The following is a 23,392-nucleotide window of genomic DNA, read 5'->3' on the forward strand; positions in this document are numbered from 1 at the left end:
TTATTATCCTCATCTGCTAAGGCCATTCAGGTTCTCGAGGTGATGTTGATAATTATAAATAAACTCAGGTATTGAAATTGACTTTCTATACACAAGCTGATCGCCACTAACTAAACCTGGTTTATGATCCAACATTAATTATTATGTCCAGCAAGGTCCGATATAGTGGAAGCCAGCAAAGCTTAAAATTTTGGATCGAGACTTCTATGACTACAGAGCCTCCATCATGGACTGCTAATGTCTACCACCTCTAGGTGCGAATTGTCACCCCCCGGTCTCTAGACTTCTGCCCCATATACACTCAACCTAGAGTGCTGCTTAGGTGCTGAGGGCATATTGAGAGAGAATTGCTGCGTAAAAGAGTATGTATGATGTAGCATTGGAAAATGCAAAAAACATACAACAGTGAGGATTCGCTGGTGGTCACCCACCCAACTACTAACTCACCGGCGTGTGGCTTAAGTACGGCTGAGCGGACGGGAAGCCCTGTTTTCCACACCCTATGGTCGTATGTATCATGTTATGTGTGGGAGGAGTTTATAGATTGCATGTAGTGAGTATGTAGTTGTGTGAGTGACGCTTTAGCGTCGCGCGAACTGGGGCGAGAATAGTGAATGTGCAATATGCAGGGTGAGAATTAGGGTGAGAATCACCTGCCATTACGCTGACATCCTTAGCTAAACAATAACAGAACGGTATTGGTTCGTACCATTCTCTCTAGTTCCCTGTAAAACGCTCGGCATCTTAGACCACTAGAAGCATTATATAACCGATATTTGAGCTTCTTAATTGAAGGAGTCCCAGCGGCCTGAACGACCTGCTTGAAGTACTTGGCCTCCCGCTGGACCTCGGGGGAGCTGCTGCCTACGGTATCAACCACACTTTCGTGAGTTTCGGGGTCTTGAAGTGAAAATCTGGGGATGAGTGCTGTTCGTGGCTTGGGGAAAGGCTGCAAGCTTGTTCGTTCCGGAATGGAGGACGGGAGTTTCTCATCGCGGTGTCCGAATATTGTTCCTCCATCCACTCGATGTCTTGCCGTGTGTCTTTCAACTCGCCCTTGAGACCAGCTACCTCCTGGGCCTCGTCCTGTCCGATGTTGAGGACTCGAGCCTAGGCTTGAGCATAGGCGGCCTGCGCCCCTTCGACCTCCGTCTGTGGTTGTTTCACGCGGGCCTCTAGCCTCTTGACCTGATCGCTTGATCTATTGTTGATACCAGTGTCCATTGAATGATTCTCAAGGCTCAAGTGCCCACATGAGCACTGGGACTAGGAGATAGAGACCAGTGAGTCTTTCTCTCTCTCACACTCTCTCTCCTCTTAACCACCTCAATACAATACATCATTGGATTGTCTGTCTCTCTTTTGTGCGTCGTGCTGTGGGAATCCGCCCAAAGAATCTAGTACGTCGACCTGCGATCTATTGTTTCGTCTTGGATGCTAATCGCCAATCAAGTATGATGTAGCTAAAGAAATGAAAAGTGGGGCCGTATGGCTAGGATCGACAGCTAAAGGGGCGGAGGGGCGGAGGGAGTCGCTTCCTCCCGCGATCGTGACTATTCTAGAACTTCATCTCTATCACTTTATGGCTTACACCACTCTCCCTACCCTCCCTTTCGAGCTATGGGGATGCATAGCATCGTATCTATCCAGCTCCGACATCAAAAATCTCCGCCTCTCATGTGTACAATTTAAGAATGCGTCGATTCTACGCATCGACCGCGTTTTCTTATCCGCCAATCCACTAAATGTCGAAGTCTTTCGCTGTATAGCAGGCCACGACAAATTTCGCCACAGCATAACCGAGATCATCTGGGATGAGGCGCGCTTAGCCAGGGGACCCCACGGATTCAACGAATCTGCCGAGGGAAATGAAAATTTCTCGGACGAAGATGAAGCTGGAAACACTCGAGCGTGTGTTCAAGAATACGGCTCGTACCCCCAGGAGCAGATTCTTGAGCGACACGAATTCGAAGATGGATGCCCAAAGTGGTTCAAAAATTTATGCGAGGAAAACCTCGACATCCTAAGACAACGTAAGGGTCGAGACGTGGACCGTCCCGATCATATCGCGCGCCGAGAGCAAGTTTTTGCACAGCCTCCACTGAGCGAGTGCTGGAAGTATTATCACCACTTGTTAGGCAAGCAAAAGATGTGCTGGCCGATAATAGTGACGCGCATGCATTCTTATACGGCGTCAAACAGTTCCCTGCTCTTAAGAGAGTCACTATCACGCCTTCGGCCCACGGCTATCTCTTTATTCCGCTCTATCCTACGCCTATGATTCGCGCTTTTCCAAAAGGCTTCAATTACCCTATTCCACGGGGATAGTTAAATGGCCCAGTTGAACCTCCCGTCGCATACCGTTGGAAAGAGTATCCCGAACTCAGAGAAAGGTACCGCGGCTTTATTTATGCACTGCGCGTACTCGCGAATGAACCGAACTCAGTTTCTGAGCTGGTTTTGTCTTCCAACCATCTGCCTACTGGACTCAATTGTACGATCTTTGATCAGCCCTGCGAGGAGTACAATAACTTTGCGATAGTACTGAAAAATCCGGGTTTCCGTCATCTAGCTATCACCTTTCTGATAGGCGGAGAAAGTGATGATCAACTCGATGCATGCTGGCGATCATTTTTAAACGGACGATTTCGCCGTGTATTGGGTGAGGCAAAGGACATGGAAGATTTCAGCTTGCATACTACAGTCATCAACAATCCCTATGATGACGAATATAGCGCTGGGTCACTCGAGCGTCTGATCTCTTTACAGAGCTTTATTCCAGTGGAGAAATGGCCGAAACTACGCTGTTTTGAACTATCGCGCTTCTTAGTGACACAGTCAGATGTCATATCGTTCCTTTGTGCATTACCAAAATCCATCCGGTTTATCAAGCTGAGCATGCTGAAGTTCCTTGATGAAGGTGGAGATTGGCATGGTTTGCTTGAAGATATGCGCACGATGATACGCGAAAATACACTGTGGGCGGACAGAGATACGCGCTCGCAACCAGCTATTTCGATTGGACTGAAGCTGCAGAATCCACAGATTGGCCGCGCAGTTTGGCTTGAAAAGGAGGTGCAAGGATTTCTCTACGGAGGGGGATTCCGTATAATTAGCGCTGCGGAGAGTTAAGAACTATAACTATACATCTGTGCTGTAAAGGAAATTGTCCTATCGCGCGCACTATCGCTTACGGCCCTTTGAAGTTTACTTTAGAATTCTCGCGCATCTAAAAACTGAATCTTCGAATGAAATCTGTAGATGACTTGCTTAATAAGTTAGTACTAGTTGTCGCAGACGTCATATTGTGGCAATCTGGTAGATGGCGCACCGCCGTTTTGTCACTTTGTCTAGAGTTGGTCATTATGTTTATTCTATGACGCCTATTCCAACCCAAAATTTCGATTTCAATAAGCCCTATTGCAAAGCACATAATCAGGTAAAAAGGAGATCTGTCGCTATTGCAACCAGACGATAATCGAACCTCCGATGTTAATCGCACTCCTCGAAACTAAACCTTCCTAATTACATACTCGTATTCCTGTCTTCTGTATATCAGCTGGATTGCTGCCGGTTTGCCCATCTCCCTAGTGTCGGCTTGTCTTCTATAAATCAGCATTTCAACACTTCTTCCACCTACCTTCTACAATGCCGTCAATGGACGACCGTATTCAGGAGGATCTCTTTAATAAAGAAAACACTCTCTGGACTTCCCTGACATCTGCTGAGCCAGGGCCGGCGGTTCAGAAATTGTGCAATGACAATGTCAACATGATACTCCCGCAGCTGCCTATCCTTACCTTGAAAGACGAGTCTGGTTTCAGTGACGCCTTGGCGCAGCCGTTTCGCCGATTCGAATCCTACCACCTGCAAGACGCTCAAACTATCATTGTCGGACTTATGGCGGGTATCGTGACGTATAAGGTGCGTGCCATGAGGGAGGGGAACGAGTACCAAGCCACGGCTTCAAGTACCTGGTGTCAGGATTCGGATGGCGAGTGGCGGCTTGCCTGCCACCAGGAGACCTTACAGTAGAAAAAGGATATGGTATAAGTGCTTCTTCGTTAGTCAGCTGGCTTATGTTTTGGTTGTTTTCGGGGCGGTTTAATGACCACTGTCGTCTATAGGCCTCCATGAGCCTGCTAAGCGTTTGGCCGCTGCCATGACTATAGTGATTGAGACCACGGGGATTTGACCATTTTCTTTGGGAACCTTGTATCAGACTATGTGCAGGAGTCTTATTGCTGTCAGCGTTCTTCGGCCACTATCTTTTGAAGTCGGACTATGGTTCCATTTGCAAGAAATGGGGAAGCGACTTCCTGAAGAATGTTGATGATATGTTCACTTCGTTCGCAGCTGGTGCCATGAATGCCTCATGTTGGGTATGCGCGAAATTGTGTTCAATGGTTCTCAGCACTATTCCCAACTTTGTTGAACGTCATTGGTGACAGTGATTCGACGAGATGCAATTTTTTCAGTGCAATACCAAGGATCTGCTACCTGGTACGGACTATGGCACACCTCTTTTCGTTGTTATCTTTTTGTTGTGTTGAGAATAGTATCAATAAATCTTAAACAGGCAATGCTGACATATTAGACACGCGGAGAGAAAACGAGGAAGGTGTAGAGATTTCTCTGTTTCTTTCAGACCAATCAGAGTGTAGGATCAATATGACCATTTCCGCGTTTCTTGGTTTGTAGCTCGGGTGTTCATTTATTGTTGTGGTGAAGCGAAGGTTTGTCTTATTAATGATACTTTGCTTAGTGCTTTGCTTAATCACCCAAAATTCTCCATCGTTTCCTTGATACTAAAATTTTGGTCTACTTGACTTGGATATTGTGAAGGATATCCGCGCTATTGCAATCAAAACACAGGAAACAAGAACAAAAGCGTACACATCAAACTCTAGGCATTCGGGCATTCATCCAGTTTCGCTTAACTTTCAGGTGAATACGCACTGGCATGGATTAGAGATAATGACTTTTGCTGTTGCGTGATAAGTCATTCGCATTTGATCCATGAATAAGCTCAAAGATATACTGTAATTACTTGCGTCCTCTGCACATGGATTTGATCAAACACACGTGCATATTCTCCTGGTTTAAAAAGAGCCTCTCGGGAATGTTTACTTCCCAATCTGGAAGGCCGCAAGCAATCCTTTTAGCAATCCTTTGCGTATTGTTAGGCCGGGACTTTGGAAATTAAGAAACCGAATTCGAGCGATCAAAACCGATTGCCTCTGGTAAAGAGAATACATGGCATAAGTCAAGCAAAGTCTCGCTTGAAGCAAATGTTGGAGAACTGGGCTCAAAAGCACTTCGTGGATTGCACATCGCTAAGGATGGACATCATTGGGAGCAGAAAAGACGACTATTAGCCATGACAGTCCAGGTCTAAGCTGACTTTCTCTAGTCAGCAATTGGGTGCTGTAAAAGTCGAGCAAGCTAGTAATGTAAGACCCAATTTTATCCGACAATATTATGCAACCGGTTAACAATAAAATTTAAGTGATATTTCAAAAAATCATTCCATCGTTAGTGAATAAGATTTTATAATTAATCTCATAGTATATGAACGGTTTAAGATTTCTCTAGACTGGTTTGAAGAACACACCCCCTTCTCTCCCTCCCTTCCCTTCTCCAAATTTATTTTCTATTTTCTATCTGTAGAAGCATTTCCTCTCGTAAATAATCTCTGTTGAGTGTTCCTCCTTGGATAACTCCCCTTGAAATCTCACCTAGGGAACTGTCTTTCAAGACTTTTACCCGAGTGCCGTTCATCTGATCCAAAGAGCTAGAAGCGGTATATATAAGGAAACCCTGCTTTTTTTTAGGAGTTTTCGGATTGTATAAAATATACTATGTGACATAAAAGGATTATCCACAGGATCTCAGTTTATTACTCTTTCTTTTTATCTTCCTCGGGCTGGTCCCCTCCATTTTCTGTCTCTGATTGCGTTTCTGATTGCGGCCGAGGAAGCCAGAAGCGTATAAGCATACCGCCTAAGAAACGCTGATCAATCCACTTCACCAGACCGTAGAAGATCCAGCCCCATCCCCAGAGAGATGCTCCCATCATGCTTGTGACTAATAACACCGGTCCAAGGATTAGTAGTGACAATAAAGCCCAGAGAAGTATCGCAATAGCAGCGAAGACAACTATGCCAGCTAAGAATACGAACAATGGCACTCCGCAGCAGATAATTTGACAAACGATAAATGTCGTGGCGGCGGGGCGCTTTAATGCAGCTTCATAAATTGCTGCTTGACGGGGCGGAGGTAGTAGCCAACAGACTAGCCCACTAATACTGGACTCAAATGCATCGAATGCTTGAGGGAATAGAGTGGACAACCCTGCAGCGATGGTAGACCATATAGCCGAAAATGAGATTTCGACAGCTTCCTCATTTCTTTTCGAAGCTTCGTCAGAAGGAAATCCGCCGGGAAGGACCGGGTCGGTCAGGTCTTCAGTCACATTGTCCAGTCGCTTTGTTGAGACGCCTTTGACCCCTCCGACTGTTTCTGATTCCAGTCTGTCATTGGGAAGCCCTCCCCCAAGACCACTGGTAGCATTATCAAGGGGCATCGTGAGGGCTCGGGAGTATAATCTGTTTTAGATTGATTGGCTGGCAAAACGTGTCGATAAAACAGATATAGAGGAAGTATTTGCGATTTTTCACGGTATTTCAGCGGGTATTGGCGTTCAAAGCATATATATTTTGCCCTTAATATCTATATTACTTACCAACATTATCGAAGCCATAGGTTGATGACGTGTTGGGCGTTCCGCGAACTGGTTCTCGATTCCCTCATTTGAGAAATCTACGTCACTGCCAGCCGCAGACGAGCATCCCACTCTATATTAAATAGTCTACGTAAAACACGTAGGTAGGAATGGTGTTCAAAATCCGGTTCACAAGTGGCGAAGGCTGCACTTTCAAGAATTTGGGTAACCCGATTTCTAAACAGTAGGGGTGATATTATGCCCCGACCAAGGTACAGAATCGTCCTTCGATATATGAACCATGGCATGCACTACTCGTAGCATAGATATATAGGGGCAGCTGAAATAGTGAAAAAGGACTTTCAAAAGATGCATGCGTTGCATAAGATTGGTAGGCTTCCAGTACCAACACTTATCGAATGTGCAATCGAATGTGCAACAGTCATCTAGACAAGCCTGGACTGAACGGGGCACAATGGTTCCAATTGCGGAAGTTGGATAAAATCCCCAGATTCTCAAACCCGTCGGCCTTTTGCTGATTCGGCTCAACAATCGCCTGCTAATGTTGATCCGAGATCTTAGAGAATGGAATAGCCTCCTTCTTGGCTTTGGACTTTCAATTGTTGCGCCCATGAACTTTCTATGATTGCGATCTCTTTCACCTGATCCGTGTTTAAATAGGAACCTCGTGTAGTTACGATTAAGAAAGGTATTTTTATATTTTTAGGATAGCCAATTTACATCTCTTATGTCCTGCGCAACACATTAGTATCCGAGTTTTGGCAGTAGGCAAAGTCCGGTATTCACGGATTATCATTTTTTGTTTTAACGTCGGCGATGACACTGGTACAATAGAGTTAAATCCCTAGAGGTCATCTTCTTTCCTATTAATTGAGTTTTTCTTAATACGAGAGCCGTTAATGCTAATTGTAAGGGTTAAATCGGGGGAAAAGGTTAAGAGCTCTTTTAGAGAAATTTTTTTAGAACGAGAAATCTAAGCTAGCAACGAAGACAAAAGTGAATTTCGATCAATAGAGGCATTATGCAAGAACACAGGTGAAAGAAACTGACAGATATAGGCCACCAATATTGTATGGGAACCAGAATGGTAATATCAAACTCTCTGGTTATTTCATCTAGGAAAGTCCTGGTGATTTCCTAGGACAGGCTGAGCAGGAATAATATAGGGAATTGCTATACCCATGTCCCAAGATGTCCCAAGTGATTCTCGGAATCTAACCCTCGGAATCCGATCCTCCAAGGATCTGCTTGCATACAGACCATACCATTTCTCTTAGTATTTACCGACAGAAACAACTAACCGCAGGATCCGTCGAGACGAGCGTTATGTTCGTGAAAGATGTTGGATCGAAATTGGGAAAAAGAATGGATCTTTCACTTTTTCGAGGAAAAGTGAAAGGCGGGGAGAAAATTGCGACTGAATATTTGGTCATGCCCTATAGATAACGACATCAAGTCAGTCTAACCTCGCCAACCACTATACCACGAATGGTATAAATCCCGTAATATCAGAGCTTACATTAAACTCAGGGTCAAATCACCCTGGATGTGTGCCTTGAGCACGATCTCGATCTCCAGATTCAGCTCCAGCCTCAGCTTGAGCCCTTCCTCGTCCATGATGTCCTTCTTCTCCTTCTGGACTATGCTCATGCTGCCGGACCGGTTGCCTATATCCGTGTTGCGTTGTTCGGATGACTGGAGGGCCTTACCCTGCATTTCGTCGACATCGTAGAGATCCTCATCATCGTCATCAGAGTAGTCGTCCTCATATTCGTCCGAGTAGTCATCCGAGTAGTCATCGTTATCATGTCCACTCTGCTGTTGCCGCGGTAACTTCTGAAGCTGTTGCTGTTGCCGTTTCTGCTGAAGTTGCGGCTGTTTCTGCTGTTTCTGCTGTTTCTGCTGTAACTGTTCGGAAGCTGACTCTTCAAAACTCTCGTCGGAGTATTCGTAGTCGTCGGCGGTATCATAGTCCTCACCGGAGAATGAGTCGCCTTGCTGCACCTTGAATTGTTTCTGTTGGTCCTTGACCTTTTCGACAGTAGCCATGATAGAACTGGTGCATGGGATGGCTCCGTACTATAATTCAGTATAAGTGAATATATACGAAGGAGAGTTGGAAGAAGAAACAAAGGGAAAACAAGAGGGTGTGGATACACGAATAAGGGTTGAAGTCGTCAGCGTAATCTGTCCTCTTCCCAGTTGACTATCTAATGTTTTCCCTGGGTGACCCTGTCTGGTACCGACGACTCATCCGAAGAAATACAGCACCACCGCCTCTGACGTCGGAGGAGGCCAAAATGTCCATCTCGACTGGGTATAACGATATCCTGGTAGACCACCCGATAGATAAAGTCTAAAGCAAAATACGCCACAATACTATAAATTTTCGTACATTATTACCCAAATGGTGGGTGCCTTTGCCACGCCAAAGGAGTTCATAATCTGGCCCTTCTTTCTTTTGCTTTATTTTCCTCCTTTCACCATGGCCGATAAGGAACCAACCGAAACTCCCAGCGTGGCCCCCAAAGCTGCCACCCCTAACAAACCCAAGCGTGCTCCGGCCAAACTAGGCAAAAAGAGATCTAACAAGACGCCGCCCACTTCCGAGATAAACAACGACGATGAAACCAAGAGTCAAGAAATAGATAAAGAAGTACAACGAGGTGGGGAAGGCGATTCCGACTTCTATCAAATACAAGAAGGAGACCTGGAACAAAACCAACAGGAGGAACAACAACAGCAAGAAAAAATGGAGCCTGAACCAGAACCCGAGCTTGAACAGCAACACTATAATCACGGCAGACGCCGACCCCGCCCCGCTCGCTCATACCGTCAGGAATCCGAGTCCGAACCTAAAAACTTTAGTGAAACAGACGATCAGCCTCAGCCTCAGCAGCTCCAACGTACCCGGCGCCAGCGCCAGCCACATCAGCGACTAAAGGAGCGGGAGAGCAGTGGCGGGAACGCACTTCAGGGTATGGGCGATGTGGACCAGGCCGGACAGCTTGTACAGAACACCGCTGGCAAAGCCGTTAACGGTGTTACTGACAGCGCAGGCAAGGCCCTCGGCGGAGCCCTAGGCGATAGCCAGAAGGAGGAGAAGGAGGACAGCGGGAATAACGAGCAGTTACGTCTTCGGTTGGATATCAATTTGGATATTGAGATTGAGCTAAAGGCGAAAATTCATGGTGATTTGACTATAGGTCTACTGTCAGTAAGCCCTTCCCCTTCAACCCATATTTAGGACCCACTTGAATGTTTTGATGAGTTCTATTAGTGAGATTTTAACTAACTAGCAATATAGTAACTAAACCCCGGCTGCAGCGGCTATGGGCTTGTCTTTTATCTTCTCAAGTTTGCTCCCCTTGCTGATATCGCACTAAACAGAATTTACCGTTTGGGAGTTTCAAGGAGAACGTACCATAACATGGCTTTTACATCATCTAGTATCATTATGTCAGATTTGGGCGCAATATTCACCACGGCGATACTACCTTGATTTGTTATCATTCAATATGGTATTTCATACACTCTTTTAGTCGCGGAAACTCGGACTCCATTTTCCAGGCCAATTTTGGTCGCGTCTAACTATAAGCTGGCAATACAGCACCTATTTTCGCTTTATTTTACCTTTCTATACTTAGGAAAAGTGACCAAGTCGTTGGTGCATGTGAATTGAGCAATAGCTTTGAGCTTATCAAATGGATCATTCTATGGTCGTAAATTATTCACTTTCAACTAGTCAGCAGTCGGCATCCAACTAGATCATATTTGTTGCGCCGCGCTCGGCGGACGAAAATGGAGTAGACGATTCTTGGATGAGCGATATCGAGCAAGTATTCTCATATATCAATATGATGAGGAAGGGGAGAAAACATTTTCACTATCCAGCATCGAGCAGCCCATCTATAATCATTATTTAATTCACCGTGATACAGTATGACAAGGTGGAAATCGTGCCTTCGTAACCCCTTAATGCCGCCGAGCAGCTTCGACGATAAGGTTGAACAATAAGGCCAACTTTCAAGATCAGCGAACCTAACCACCAATTTCATATTCTCCTCTCTTCAAAATTTGATTCTCTAGAAGCAGCACACAGAATAGCTATCAAATTACTGATTCTAGTACCACCGCGTAGATGTGCTTGCCCGTAGCAAATTCCGTATGGTTAACGCTACGGATGGTTGACAACCATAGCCATGCGTCAGTCCTGTAAAAAAATTTGTCTCATCAGGCACTATATCTTACCGCCTTTCAATGTATACATTGGAATTCTCCGTGAATTATGGAACTTAATCTTTGAATAAAAGCTACATGTGTAGACAGCCGTATAAAATTAGTTAGTTTTAATTGCCGTAGACGTTATATTACGGCTATTCGGTATATGGCTCCTAGGTAATTAAGTAATTTTTGGTAATATTACTTAGGTAGATTATCTAAAGTGGGTCATGGAGTTTATTTAATCTATGACGCCAACCAAAACATTTGGGGTTCAATGAGCGGCGGATAGTTTGTCTGGTTTGGCAGCCTAGACTGCAAAGCAGGTAATGGTGAAGTATATCTTGGCTGTGCTTGTCATAAGACAGGACCATATGATCTAGACTTCACGACGTCACTATCGAGCTTGGTGGCAGGTCTTTCGTTCTTAAGCCGTAACAACTCCACTACATCGTAGTTAATTTTCAATATTAATAACAGTGAATTTTATGCTACTGGCGATTCCAACGACCTATTGTTACATTATTATTCCCCATCTGCCGATAATTTGACAAAAATTATATATACGACCAACGATATAAGCAGAAAACTAAAACACACCCCCCAAAATCCCCAACACCCCCCTGGAGACAACATGAGCCTCAGTTCCTCGAAGAAAATGAGTCCGCAAAAGCTCCATAGCAAGCAGTCCAAGCCAATCTCGGATGATGCTGGAGGAGGATCCATGCCTACAACACCATCCCCAAAGTCTTTAAAGAAGTCCACCGGTACTTCAGAGCAGCGGCGTCCTGTCCATTCATCCAAGGATGAGGTATCTCAAGCTTCTGGTTCGGGGACCCCACTTGGGCGCGCAGCGTCCGAGCAGGCAGGTGAAGCTAAGAGCATGACTGGCAAAGCGAAGGATATTATGCCGAAGGGAGAAGAGATGCCGAAGGGAAAAGAGATACCGAAGGGAAAAGAGATGCCGAAGGGAAAAGAGATGCCGAAGGGAAAAGAGATGCCGAAGGGAGAAGAGATGCCGAAGGGAGAAGAGATACCGGAGGGAGAAGAGATACCGGAGGGAGAAGAGATACCGGAGGGAGAAGAGGCTCTCACAAAGAACGCACCGGTCACTTTGGCGGCGCTTAAGGGTCTCACTGTCGCCGACGGTGGGCAAGTTCTCGATCAGGACGGTAACCCACTAGGGAGAGTAGTGGAAGGAGATCCAGAAGACTTGGTGGGACAGACCATCGAAGATGATGGCGAGATCGTCGATGAAGATGGTGACCTGATCGGTCGTGTTGAAGTTCTGGAAGACGCGGCCGATCAATCCGAGGAGGTTGCCACGAAGGGCCAGTCGGAGCTAGACCAGGCCAATGATGTGGTAACTAACTTGGCAGATCTTGATGGGTTGCCTGTTTCTGAGGGTGGCGTGATAAAAAATGCTGCTGGCCAGGCGGTGGGAAAAATTGTCGAGGGCGATTCGGAGGACCTCGTCGGATATACCCTTAATGACGAGGGAGAGGTCATGGATGATGATGGCGACCTTATAGGACGTGCGGAGCTGATTCCAGCAGAAGAGCAGCAGGAGGCCTTAGAAGAGACTGCCAACGAGGCCACCGAGGAAGCCAGCCAAGTGATTCCTTCGATCGAGTCTCTCGAGGGCCTAAAGTGCAACAAGCGCGGCTACATCATAGACGAGGCTAATGGCAAGCCCATTGGCGAGGTAATTGAGGGTGACCCTAAGCGGCTCTCGAAGCTTGGCGCTGAGCTCGACGCTGAAGGCCAGTTTTGGGACAACCGCGGGAATGTCATCGGCAAGGCTCAGCCTCTCCCCGTCGAAGAGGACAAAGAAGAGGGACCATTTGCGAACCTGGATGGCCTGGTCGTGGGCCAGGATGGATGGATTGAAGACGAGAACCAGACGAGGGTTGGGCGACTCATTGAAGGTGACCCTAAGAAGCTGGTCGGCCGGGCAGTCGACGAGGACGGTGAAGTGCTTGACCGACACGGCACCGTTATCGGGCGTTCGGAGCGCTGGGAAGAACCTGAACCTCCGGAAGAGGAGCCTATCGACATGTCTAGTATGGATGGGCTAAGCTGTAATAAAGCCGGCTATGTGATCGGGCCTGAGGGTTTCCCGATCGGCCGTGTTATCGAGGGAGACCCTAAGAAACTGGTGGGTAAGAAGATCGAGGACGGCGAAATTTACGACGGCAAGAATATGGTGGGTCGCGTCGAGCTTATTCCCGAGGATGACCGAGAAGGTATTCCTTCTGGCGCGTTCGCCGGACTGGAGGATCTAGTTGTCACTAAAGACGGGTTTGTTGAGGACGAGAATGGCTCTATTGTAGGCCAACTTGTCGAAGGCGATGCAAAGAAATTACGTGGCCACGCGGTCGACGAGGATGGCGAGATCACAGACAAATATGGCAATGTTAAGGGCCGCGCTGAGCCTTACGAGCCACCCGAAGAAGAAGCCCCTGCCGAAGAGGACTTGTCTATTCTTGAGGGCAAGGTTGTTAATAAACAGGGCAATATCGTAGACCCAACTACGGGTGCCGTCTTCGGACGACTCGTCGAAGGTGACAAGCGTCTCGCGGGCTGTAAGGTTGACAGCCAGGGTCAAGTCTGGGGTGATAACGGTAAAGTGGTCGGCCGGGCGGAGCTGATTCCCGAGGCGGAGCGGGAAGAGGCGGAGGGTCCGTTCTACGGTTTCCACAACGCTAAGGTCGGTAAGGATGGCGTGGTCGTGGACGGAGAACAGATTATTGGCCGTCTCTTCGAGGGTGATGCGAAGCGGCTTCTCGGCCGTAAGGTCGAAGAGGATGGCGACATACTAGACAAAAACGGGAACACGATCGGGAAGGCGGAACGTTGGGAGCCCGAAGAGAAGAAGCGCGACGTTAACCCGATGGCCGGCCGGAAGGTCACTAAGGAAGGCGAGGTGCGCGACGCCGATGGTAACCTTATCGGCAAGCTGACATCGGGAGACTTGCCCACGTTGATGGGTAAAATAGTCGACGATAACGGTTATGTGGTCGATAATGACGGTAATAAAATTGGCGAGTGCACACTATTAGAGAATATCCCCGAAGAGGTCGAGGAAGTCGAGGAACTCTCGCCCGAAGAGAAACAGGCTCAGGAGAAGAAGGAACAGGACCGCCAGCTGGCACAGAAGATGTGCGGTATTCTTAACCAGACCATAGAGCAGGTCAAGCCGATATGCAAAATGATTACCGAGGTCAGTTTTTATAACACTCTAAACTATAGAGACGTTCTCGCTAACCTCTTATCTACTTTAGCACCTCGAGAGAGCAGACCGTACCCCGAAGGACGAGTTAGATGAGGAGAAGCTAGTGCAAAATGTTAAGCCACTACTCGAAGAGGGCGGTCGTATCCTTCAGGAATGCAACGGCGCTATCCGAGGCCTTGACCCGGATGGCCGTATTGCCGCGACAGCTAAGGCGCGCGCCTCCTCGCGTGATGCGACCCCGGAGGAGTATGAGCTGGCCGACCGAATTAAGGAGCTTTCCGAAACGGTCACCGCGACGATCGAGAGCGGCCGCAGACGCTTAGCCGACATGCCTCACGCTAAGAAGAAGCTGAATCCTCTCTGGGCGCTGCTCTCAGAACCTCTTTTCCAAATCATTGCCGCCGTGGGCTTGCTACTGAGCGGTGTTCTGGGCTTGGTTGATAAGCTCCTCGGCGGTTTAGGGCTCGGTAATTTGTTAAGTGGCTTGCTTGGTGGCTTGGGCCTTGACAAAATAGTCGAAGGTTTGGGGTCTCTAGGGCTGGGGGAAGCAAGTAGAGGGGAGATTGGTTTATGATTTGTTGACGGGCCGTTTTGCTTTTATGGCTACGTTGTTTTTTTTTTTGTTAATGTTTGATCTGGCATGCGATGCTTCAGTGTTTCAATGTGTCTAGTCATATCAGTTTGGGGTTTGTTCAGTGCATGACGTGTGATGTCTTGAAAAGCTCACGATGCCTTTTTTTTCGTTTCCAGCTTGCTATTTGATGAATATATTGATTTCTTCATTGATCTATGCACACACTTGATAAGGCTGCACTTCAACGCGCGTAAATAAATAGCCAAAGGTTCGTCGATAATTCGTACACCGCCGCCTTAATGCTATCCAAAATCAGATATTTCGATCAAAACAGAACACAATAGACAGGGTATTCAGAACTTTCTATACTCACAATTGATATGAACATGACACACGTCATCCTGGGGAAAGGTAGCATCCACGCAACGCTCCATAATGTAATAACTCGGCTATACATTGTTAGTGGTTCTATTGAAGAAAACTTGAAAAAGAACTTTCTCCGCAATCGGGATAGAGTATTTAGCCTTGGGGGATCATATGTGCTTCGTGAAACTTCTTTGGCGACTAACTCGGAATTCTTCTCCATGTTAGGAGACTTCGATATGGCAGCAACTGATGTATTGAATGTTGACAATATATTTGGCTGAGCACTGCAAAAAGGGTTCAACCTGCACACCTGTAACTTGCTAGGAGCTTGTGCTGTGAATATTCCCTATGGACCTATATATAATCAAGTATTTGCACTTATTTATAATGTAGTCTAGGGAAGCTTGGCTGCCATGAGGTAATTGAGGTTGGTGATAGGAACGCGCTAGGTGACAAAGTATACGGTTTTGCAATGGAATCCTCGGTACATCTTCACGAATTCTGCTAGCCATATGCTTAGTTGCTAAGACTCTCCATTATTTTAGTTGCAGGAAGCCCTGCTGTGAATAGAGTGCGATCCGATGCGCTGAACCACCGTATGTAGATGGCAAAGGCGCTCAGCACTGTGGAGTTATATCCCACAACTGATGGGTATACGTGTAGGTGATGTATCGGTCACGATGTATTCCTATTCATGGAGTAGTCTAATTCATAAACATACAGTAGGAAGTCATAACGTACAGAGCGTTAGATCTTGAATGTCTCTTTTATTATCGTGCTCATCACAGGAGTAGCATTCATTCCACCCGCCCATGCTCTTCAAGGGAACCTGGCGTAGAATCCTCTGTCGGCGCCATTACAGGGCTGCCGCTCTCCTTGCCTGCTTGTACACACGTCAATTGCTTAGCTGCCTCGAAGCTGAACTGTGGGCCTCGGTACTCGGTTCTCCCGCGGACAAACCACCACCCCGCGGTCAATGTCATCAAGCCGACAGTGATGACGCTCGTATAATTCATGTTTTGAACGGTGGCAGGCATCACCAATGGGAAACAGAAGAATACCACGGTGACTATAATGTACACCAACGAGACGATATTCACCACCATTCCTAGGTTCTTGCCCATATAGTATGGCCCGGGAACTATGTTCCGACGGCCAGTCAACACATTGGGGAGGATAGCCCCAAAATAGGATAAAGTGCTCAGCACGATAAAGGACGAGATGAGGGCCTGGAATGCCGTTGTGCTGCCGACGTAAATGCAGCCGAGACAGGTAACCAGCGCACTCATCGCGACAGTGGCACGGACCGGGCAGTTCAATGTAGGATGCACCTGGGCGAAGTAGTTTGAGAAAGGTGTTGCGTTGTCCCGGGCTAAGCTCCACCACATCCGACCTCCAGTGACAAACGTGCCGATTAGGGTTGGGAAGGTAGCTAGAAACAGCACCGCAATAAGTCCGATAGCACCGGTAGTGGATCCTGTCGCTTGTCGGTAGATTTCAGCGGTAGGAAAGTAGCCCACATTAGTGTTAAATATAGTGTCAATGTCTTGGATCGAATAGAAGAGAGCGATCAGGTAGATGAAGGAGGTGGAGAAGGCTGTCAACATCTGTAGCATCATGCCCTGCGGCACCTTGATTTGGGGCTTAGGAACTAAATTATCATCATTAGTTAGAATCTCTTCGTCTTCATTTGATAATCGAGATGGGATGTGTGCCATTTAACATACCTTCTTCAGACAAATGACTGATACAATCAGGAACCCCCACGGCGAAGGCAGCATTAAGCAGCCCCGTTATAAAACACACCCCATCGGACCAGCCGCCAGTCATATTATAGTATTGCGTCCATACCTGCGAAGAGGTCGCGTGTGTCTTTGGCATGGCGGCGAGAACCACCACTGTTGCGAAGAGTCCGGTCATTGATAGAATCAGTGCGATCCGATTAATCAGAGGAATAAACCGGTTCCCTAGACAGACGATTGCACAGCAGGTCCAATTGACAACCTGGAACACAATAAACACCTGCCAGGACTGCCAGGTGACGTCAGAATGCCGAAGCAAGTACATGGCCACCGCTTCATTGCCCAACATAGAGCTCATCGACGAAGCCGACAGGAGCCAGGCGCATGCATTGAGGTAGCCCGTGAAGAATCCGGCGGCGCGACCATGCTTGCCACTCAGCACCGTCGACCAGTAATATACTCCGCCTGCGGAGGGCATGGAGGATGCCAATTCGGCCAGCGACGCCGAAATCGCCGTATAGAAGATGCTGACAAGTATCAAGCCATAAAGCAGAGCCATTGGGCCTCCGTTCATGAGTGCAGTCACAATTGTGCCACCAGTCGCGGCCCAGGAACTGTGTTTACATATTTAAGTTAGTCAAGGCGACGGACTCGGACAGAAAAAAGTTCAAATCACTGACTTGGCGATCACAATTCCCAAGCTCGTTACACTCCAGAGCCCGAAATTCCGCACCAGCTCCTGTTTATGACCTAGAGCAGCCTCCAGGCGCACCGTGTCTATCTCCGTGCTGTTCCTTGGCGCAGTCTCGCCGACTTGGGAAGTTTGCTTTTCAACGACCACCATGGTGTCACCTGTCGAATGATATCGAATGAGGCAATGGGAGCGAGTCAAGAACGGAGTGAGATAGGAATCGCGAGAGAAAAAAGAAAGAAAGCAAGACAAGGCCCGCTTGGTCGGATAAGCGTCAAACCTCTTTCATCACTCCTTTTGGGAATATACGGGAATATCATCTTCTATGCGAATAATAGTTTGAGAAAATTCTCCTAGTGCCATCAAGTCTCTTAGAAGTTTGGGGGAAAAGCTTCCCCATTCGTCGAGGACGAGTGGATACATACCATATGATGATCGCGAGGGCGCGATTCAATCCCAGGCCTTCAAAATCCTCGCCGCTATTCTATCTGGGGCATCGCCTTAACTCAGTTGAAATTATCGGGCCACAGGCACCGGACCTAACAGAAATGAGGCCCCACTGTGCCGGACCCATTTATTAGCCTTCAGGAACGACGGGCGGGTTCCGATGATATTCCAACTGTTGGATGGTTCAGATCTCCAAGGGGAAACCTGTGAGAGAGTGAGATCTTTGGCATATCTTGTTAAATTCTGCTATTGATGAATGGACCATGTGGAAATCAAATGTCGTCGGCACATACCGGGCTAGAACGTGGCGAAATGACCTCCACCATCTAGCGCGCTCGAAATGAAATGCACCTAAGGCGACACGAATGATCGGGATCTCGTCGGGGGCCTCCGATGGGCTCACGATGCCCCCACGCGAGCACTTGTGTGAGGCTTTCCGTCAAAGATCGTCCACCCACCCGTGGACGGTCCGCTAAATCAGTCTCTACTAAACTGGTGCAAAACATGAGACACAGTTTTTTTCTCAAAGGCTCAAGAAAGACGTGATGTCCTATATAATCCAACCATGGACACAGGTGCTCCTCACGTCAAAGCCTATCTGCCTCATCTCTCCTAAAGTAATTTTCATTGATCCTTGGTTATCAGATTTCTCAGGTGCGAAGGGTTCTCGCCCTCCTCGATCGGGGCCCTCGTGGGTGGCGCACGGACTTCGATGAAGTCCATGAAAGTTTCTTTTGGCCCTCTACCAGTAATTTTACTGAGCTCAGACCCGAGCGAATCTCTCTATTCTTCGGAGCTGAAAATCCGCCGGCTGCTCCGAGCCCGATTCCATTCCTGAGGGCCATCGGGCCATCGATGGTATCTTCAACTCCCATCTTCCCAGAGCCTCCGATGGCAGGCTCGATGCTCACTCTTGCGACCTTGTGAGGTAGATCCACTTAACAAGGAGGGCAACTATATTCCTGCCAGAATGGGGAACGTATCGCCCACGCCCCACCAGCTCTTGGTGGAAGCCACGGTCTTTTGGAGTATTGGGTTGGTGCTCTACGTTGGCCGAATGTATGTGTGAACTGCTTGCGCCCGTGGGCATCGACGAGACACGGAGACGCTGATTCCATGAACAGGGCCTCCCGGTTGATGGCAAATATGTCAATCCAGGGATTATCATGTGCGCATACTTGCTTCTTTTCGTTTAACCAGCCATAACTCACCAGCTTCATCGCACATTTTAGGGGACGATTATGTGATGACGGCAACATTCGTGAGTCCCCTGCTCTGGCCAGAGCCCGATTCGTGACCCTCGACTAACTACTGATCCGATCCCGACAGATGGTATATACGTCCTTGCTGGTATTGATTCAAATCTCGGCAAAATACGCGACCAATTTGATGGATCCGAGCGAGTACGATGAGGTGCTTTCCAACCCTCAACAAGTTCACGACCGTATCTTCGGAAGCAAAATCGTCATTGCGCTGGAACAGTGCATGCTCTTTGTAACATGGGGTGTTAAGGTCTGTATGCTGATACTCTACTGGCGGATCACGAAGAACTTGCCCTCGAATCTCTATGTCAAAATACTCGCCGTCTACGTGGCCCTTGGTTTCCTCGTTATTATGGTCACCTACTACTCTGTGTACTGCCGACCTTTCTCGCAATATTGGGCATTGCCAGTATCAAATCTACAGTGCGCCACGTACCAACACTATTCAATCACACAAGCGGTTTTCAATATCTCATCAGACACGTTTATGTTTGCCATTCCGATACCGCTCATCATCAAGGCGAGACTCCCACAGCGCCGGAAGATGCTACTACTCTGCGTGATGAGCTTGGGTCTTTTTACGATCATTGCCGCCATCCTGAATAAATACTTCAACTTTGCCTCCCCCCTGACCACCGTGTACCAGATCTGGTATATACGAGAGGCCAGCACTGCCGTCTTCGTCGCGAACATGATGTGCTGGTGGCCGCTCCTCCGGAAGCTGTTCGGTTTGCAAACCTTCCAGTACAACAGCACGCCTGGGCGGCCATCCCGGGGCACCGACAACAAGGGAAGCCATCCATACTCCAAGACCGGTGGCTCGCAGCCCCGTGCCTTCTTTTCGCTAACCCGCCCATTTCATCTCTCTCGACCCGGTTTCCGCAGCTCGGCAAATAGTACATCACTCACTAGAAACAGCACTGCCGGGCATTCTAGCCAAGAGGCGATAAATCAGTCTACGGGTGGAGTCATTGAGGATCCGGATCGCGTGGACACTATTCCGCTCCAGGTTTGGGGTAAGGGTATTGAACGAGGCACCGATGTTGAGAACCTCGCAATTCAGGAATCGACCGCAAAGTTTGAACAACGAGATCACGGGTCGGAGGTGCCTCTTGGGGATCGGATCTACTGTACTCGCGAGTTTGACATCCGCTCTGACTCCAGGAGTGGACACACACCTACATAACGTGGGTATTAAATTAGATCTAATGATGCAGTTATAGATCCATGGATCAGAAAGAAAGAAGTGTATTTATAGATCTACTAAAGAAATGGCGGACGGAGAGAAGAAAGGAACCGATAGAGAGGAGAGAAGCGAGCAATTAAACTAGATCCTGTCACCTAGATCTCCTGAGACATGTTTAATATATTTTCTTCTTTTTTGGACTAACTTCCTCTACAATACGGAAAGAGATTCCGTGAAAGTCGTCTTATAATAACTTCACTATCTTCATGTTTATATTAAAGTGGGAGCCAGATACTTTTCGATCTCTTCCTGATTACATTTGTAAGTTAAAGAGGACAGTTCTTAGTTAGCCTCTATACAAAAAAATATACCGACACGTTAACTCAATCCCTCATTAATTATTGTATCTTGCATGATTTCCTGTTTATGTTCGTCAAAACCTGAATATGGAACCATGGAAATGAAGAACCACAGGATGGTAAACCATGTTCGTATTCCCCCAGATTTTGTATTTTTACACTTCCTTAGTTTTTTTTAGCTTTAGAGACTACGGAAATGACGAAACTTGAGCAGATGACATTTATAGCTATGCTAGATTTTGCCTCAATAATCACTGAACTTGTCTGGCACGTCATAACAACGGAAAAGAAGCCGAATGAATAGGTCATGAAGTATTTTCCCTTGTCTTTACAACCACACGATTTTCTCACCATGGCGTCAGTGGATATCTGTAAGGTTCGATCTATTACGAGTCTCATTGAGGCAAAAGATGGCCGAAGTTACATATAAGCCCGTTGTTAGTAGCTTTATCTAGAGATAAAGCAATCCGAAATTATACAGCCTACCTTATTTCAAACCACTTTCTAGTATTTTATTGCAAACTCACTACCTACTATGTCGAAGTTCGTGCACAAAGTCAAGGAAGCCATGACTGATCATGACAGGGATCCAGCTAGAGCCGGCGGCTCCCAAGCTCCTCATGATACCTTCGGATCTTCTAATCCCCCCACTACAGAATACGATCCGAACGAGTACAACTCTTCTGGTATGAATCCATCTTCTGGTATGGGCTCTAACAATCCTTACGGCTCTGATACCCGCTTTGGCAATGAGCCTGGTACCTATCGCGACTCTGGGATGGGCAATCGAGGTGGCCGTTCCGACCCCGACACCTATGGATCGGCGGCAACGGGCGGAGATGATTCAACCAGCGCTACTCAACCTGGCTCAAGCGACATAAATGCCGGTCCTCATGATTCAAAGTTGGCGAATAAGATGGATCCTCGTGTCGATAGTGATTTGGGTAAGCCTTGCTAAGTTCTCTTTGGAGCAAGTTAGGCTAATAACATATATAGACAATCGTGCTCAATTCGCTGGAGGTAGCAACCGTCAACGTTCTAGCAACGTCCAGGGCAACACAGCCCAAGAACAGCCTCGCACATCTGGTGTAGACAATCATCTATCCACCGAAGATGATTATAACAAATCCACACAGGAAACAAAATCTCAGTCCCAACCTGCCGGCAACTACGACCCTAGGGGTCAACAGACCAGCGAGGAAAGCCACAAAACCGCTACGCAGGAGCACAAATCCCACTCCGCTACTACCCACATGATGCCCTGCCAGACGGATTTGCAAAACGAGCTAGGCACTGATAATCTTGCGGCTGGGCAGGGGTTCGGCGGTAATGCAGCTGGTGGTAGTAGCACCTCAGGCGCTTCAGAGCCAACTGGTGCTCAAACCGCTGACCCCTTGAACAAAATTGATCCTCGAGTTACCCGATCGAATCAGCAATCCAATGTCGCTAATCAGCGGGGTGGATACTAAGCCAGCTTTTGTTTACTATGGTTCATTATCTTTATGGTTCATTATCTTTATGGTTCATTATCTTTATGGTTCATTATCTTTATAGTTCATTATCTTTATAGTTCATTATCTTTATGGTTCATGATCTTCTGTTGTATGTCCTTTCTGTATTACTAGCACTATGAGAATGAATGGCGCTGAATCTATTTATTTTGTGACTCCAAATCGATAGAGAGAGGTATACATATATGTATTCTCCTAATATAGCTCCGGGATGCCGGGCTCTTCCAGGGCCCTAACGGCTGGAGGAGCAGGGGGCCCCTTGCCGGGTCGCATTAGGATTTTGAGTGAATACCAAGGAATCGACAGTCGGTATTAGGGCAGAAGCCCCGGTGACGCGAACAACTATATACACAGTAGGTATAGGGAGAGAATGGATGGTCATGTGAACCAATTGGATCGTATACCGCCGTATTTCTCAAGCCCCTTCGCACGCCGGCTGCGAGAGTGTGTTTTCCGTAGTCAATTCTTAAGAAGCGGTAGTTATCGCAAGAGATCGCTGTTGGGGGACTATACGCGAGAACTATTGGGTCGTAGAAGACGGTCGTTGATAATCTGGAAAAGTGGATGAAAAAGACTGGGACTGATGGGTTCAACATTTCTTATGCGATTTGTCCCGGTGATTTTCGAAGATATTATGAAATATCTTCTGCCGGAGTTGCGGGCAAGAGGTGTGTGTTGGAATGAGTAGAATGCGTCCACCACAAAAGAGAAATACGTGAATGACAAGAGAGCTAGGCTGAGAGGCGACCATCCGGGCTGTCAATTTAAATGGACCTCGGGATCCTGAGATGCCACAGCCATCAGGTTGACAACTGACATACACATTATTTTTTAGAACTGCCGATACTCTTGAGTAAGACTGTATTATCATCCGTCTACCGGCCTTTTTTTTGCGGACGGGAAGCCCTGTTTCCACATCCTTTGGTCGTATGTGCTCGGACTAATTTGAAAAAGAATTAATGTAGATATTGCGTTGTCAACACATTAAAATATGATGGCTGAGCGCTGCAAAGGGTCGCGCGGCCGGATATGGTCCTCTTTCCAAGTTGACGC

General features: G+C 47.3%; 10 protein-coding genes across 10 annotated transcripts; 7 read left to right on the forward strand and 3 right to left on the reverse strand.

The window, feature by feature from the left end:
- Positions 1-1,582: 1,582 nt before the first annotated feature.
- Positions 1,583-2,328, forward strand: N7471_006673 (uncharacterized protein; the record flags this gene model as incomplete). Its single annotated transcript, XM_057279392.1, has 2 exons — positions 1,583-2,118; positions 2,169-2,328. The coding sequence occupies 2 exons, from the start codon at positions 1,583-1,585 to the stop codon at positions 2,326-2,328; spliced, it is 696 nt and encodes a 231-aa protein (XP_057139002.1).
- Positions 2,329-2,676: 348 nt separating this feature from the next.
- Positions 2,677-3,132, forward strand: N7471_006674 (uncharacterized protein; the record flags this gene model as incomplete). The annotated part of the gene is made up of 1 exon (XM_057279393.1): positions 2,677-3,132. One exon carries the CDS (start codon positions 2,677-2,679, stop codon positions 3,130-3,132), a length of 456 nt encoding a protein of 151 aa, XP_057139003.1.
- A 516-nt stretch (positions 3,133-3,648) lies between these two features.
- N7471_006675 (uncharacterized protein) lies at positions 3,649-4,035 on the forward strand (the record flags this gene model as incomplete). Its single annotated transcript, XM_057279394.1, has 1 exon — positions 3,649-4,035. One exon carries the CDS (start codon positions 3,649-3,651, stop codon positions 4,033-4,035), a length of 387 nt encoding a protein of 128 aa, XP_057139004.1.
- A 1,864-nt stretch (positions 4,036-5,899) lies between these two features.
- On the reverse strand, positions 5,900-6,586 carry N7471_006676 (lipid droplet assembly factor 1; the record flags this gene model as incomplete). Its single annotated transcript, XM_057279395.1, has 1 exon — positions 5,900-6,586. One exon carries the CDS (start codon positions 6,584-6,586, stop codon positions 5,900-5,902), a length of 687 nt encoding a protein of 228 aa, XP_057139005.1.
- Positions 6,587-8,260: 1,674 nt separating this feature from the next.
- On the reverse strand, positions 8,261-8,794 carry N7471_006677 (uncharacterized protein; the record flags this gene model as incomplete). Its single annotated transcript, XM_057279396.1, has 1 exon — positions 8,261-8,794. One exon carries the CDS (start codon positions 8,792-8,794, stop codon positions 8,261-8,263), a length of 534 nt encoding a protein of 177 aa, XP_057139006.1.
- A 436-nt stretch (positions 8,795-9,230) lies between these two features.
- Positions 9,231-9,992, forward strand: N7471_006678 (uncharacterized protein; the record flags this gene model as incomplete). Its single annotated transcript, XM_057279397.1, has 1 exon — positions 9,231-9,992. One exon carries the CDS (start codon positions 9,231-9,233, stop codon positions 9,990-9,992), a length of 762 nt encoding a protein of 253 aa, XP_057139007.1.
- A 1,608-nt stretch (positions 9,993-11,600) lies between these two features.
- Positions 11,601-14,775, forward strand: N7471_006679 (DUF3659 domain-containing protein; the record flags this gene model as incomplete). Its single annotated transcript, XM_057279398.1, has 2 exons — positions 11,601-14,189; positions 14,251-14,775. 2 exons carry the CDS (start codon positions 11,601-11,603, stop codon positions 14,773-14,775), a joined length of 3,114 nt encoding a protein of 1,037 aa, XP_057139008.1.
- A 1,163-nt stretch (positions 14,776-15,938) lies between these two features.
- N7471_006680 (Amino acid/polyamine transporter I) lies at positions 15,939-17,727 on the reverse strand (the record flags this gene model as incomplete). The annotated part of the gene is made up of 3 exons (XM_057279399.1): positions 15,939-16,792; positions 16,869-17,497; positions 17,564-17,727. The coding sequence occupies 3 exons, from the start codon at positions 17,725-17,727 to the stop codon at positions 15,939-15,941; spliced, it is 1,647 nt and encodes a 548-aa protein (XP_057139009.1).
- A 1,264-nt stretch (positions 17,728-18,991) lies between these two features.
- N7471_006681 (uncharacterized protein) lies at positions 18,992-20,630 on the forward strand (the record flags this gene model as incomplete). The annotated part of the gene is made up of 4 exons (XM_057279400.1): positions 18,992-19,080; positions 19,146-19,189; positions 19,254-19,282; positions 19,351-20,630. 4 exons carry the CDS (start codon positions 18,992-18,994, stop codon positions 20,467-20,469), a joined length of 1,281 nt encoding a protein of 426 aa, XP_057139010.1. The 3' UTR covers positions 20,470-20,630.
- Positions 20,631-21,363: 733 nt separating this feature from the next.
- Positions 21,364-22,297, forward strand: N7471_006682 (uncharacterized protein; the record flags this gene model as incomplete). Its single annotated transcript, XM_057279401.1, has 2 exons — positions 21,364-21,772; positions 21,825-22,297. The coding sequence occupies 2 exons, from the start codon at positions 21,364-21,366 to the stop codon at positions 22,295-22,297; spliced, it is 882 nt and encodes a 293-aa protein (XP_057139011.1).
- Positions 22,298-23,392: the final 1,095 nt, after the last annotated feature.

This window comes from Penicillium samsonianum (genome assembly GCF_028829775.1).
Source record: "Penicillium samsonianum strain IBT 33392 chromosome Unknown utg000003l_segment0_segment0, whole genome shotgun sequence".
NCBI classification, from domain to species: Eukaryota; Fungi; Ascomycota; class Eurotiomycetes; order Eurotiales; family Aspergillaceae; genus Penicillium; species Penicillium samsonianum.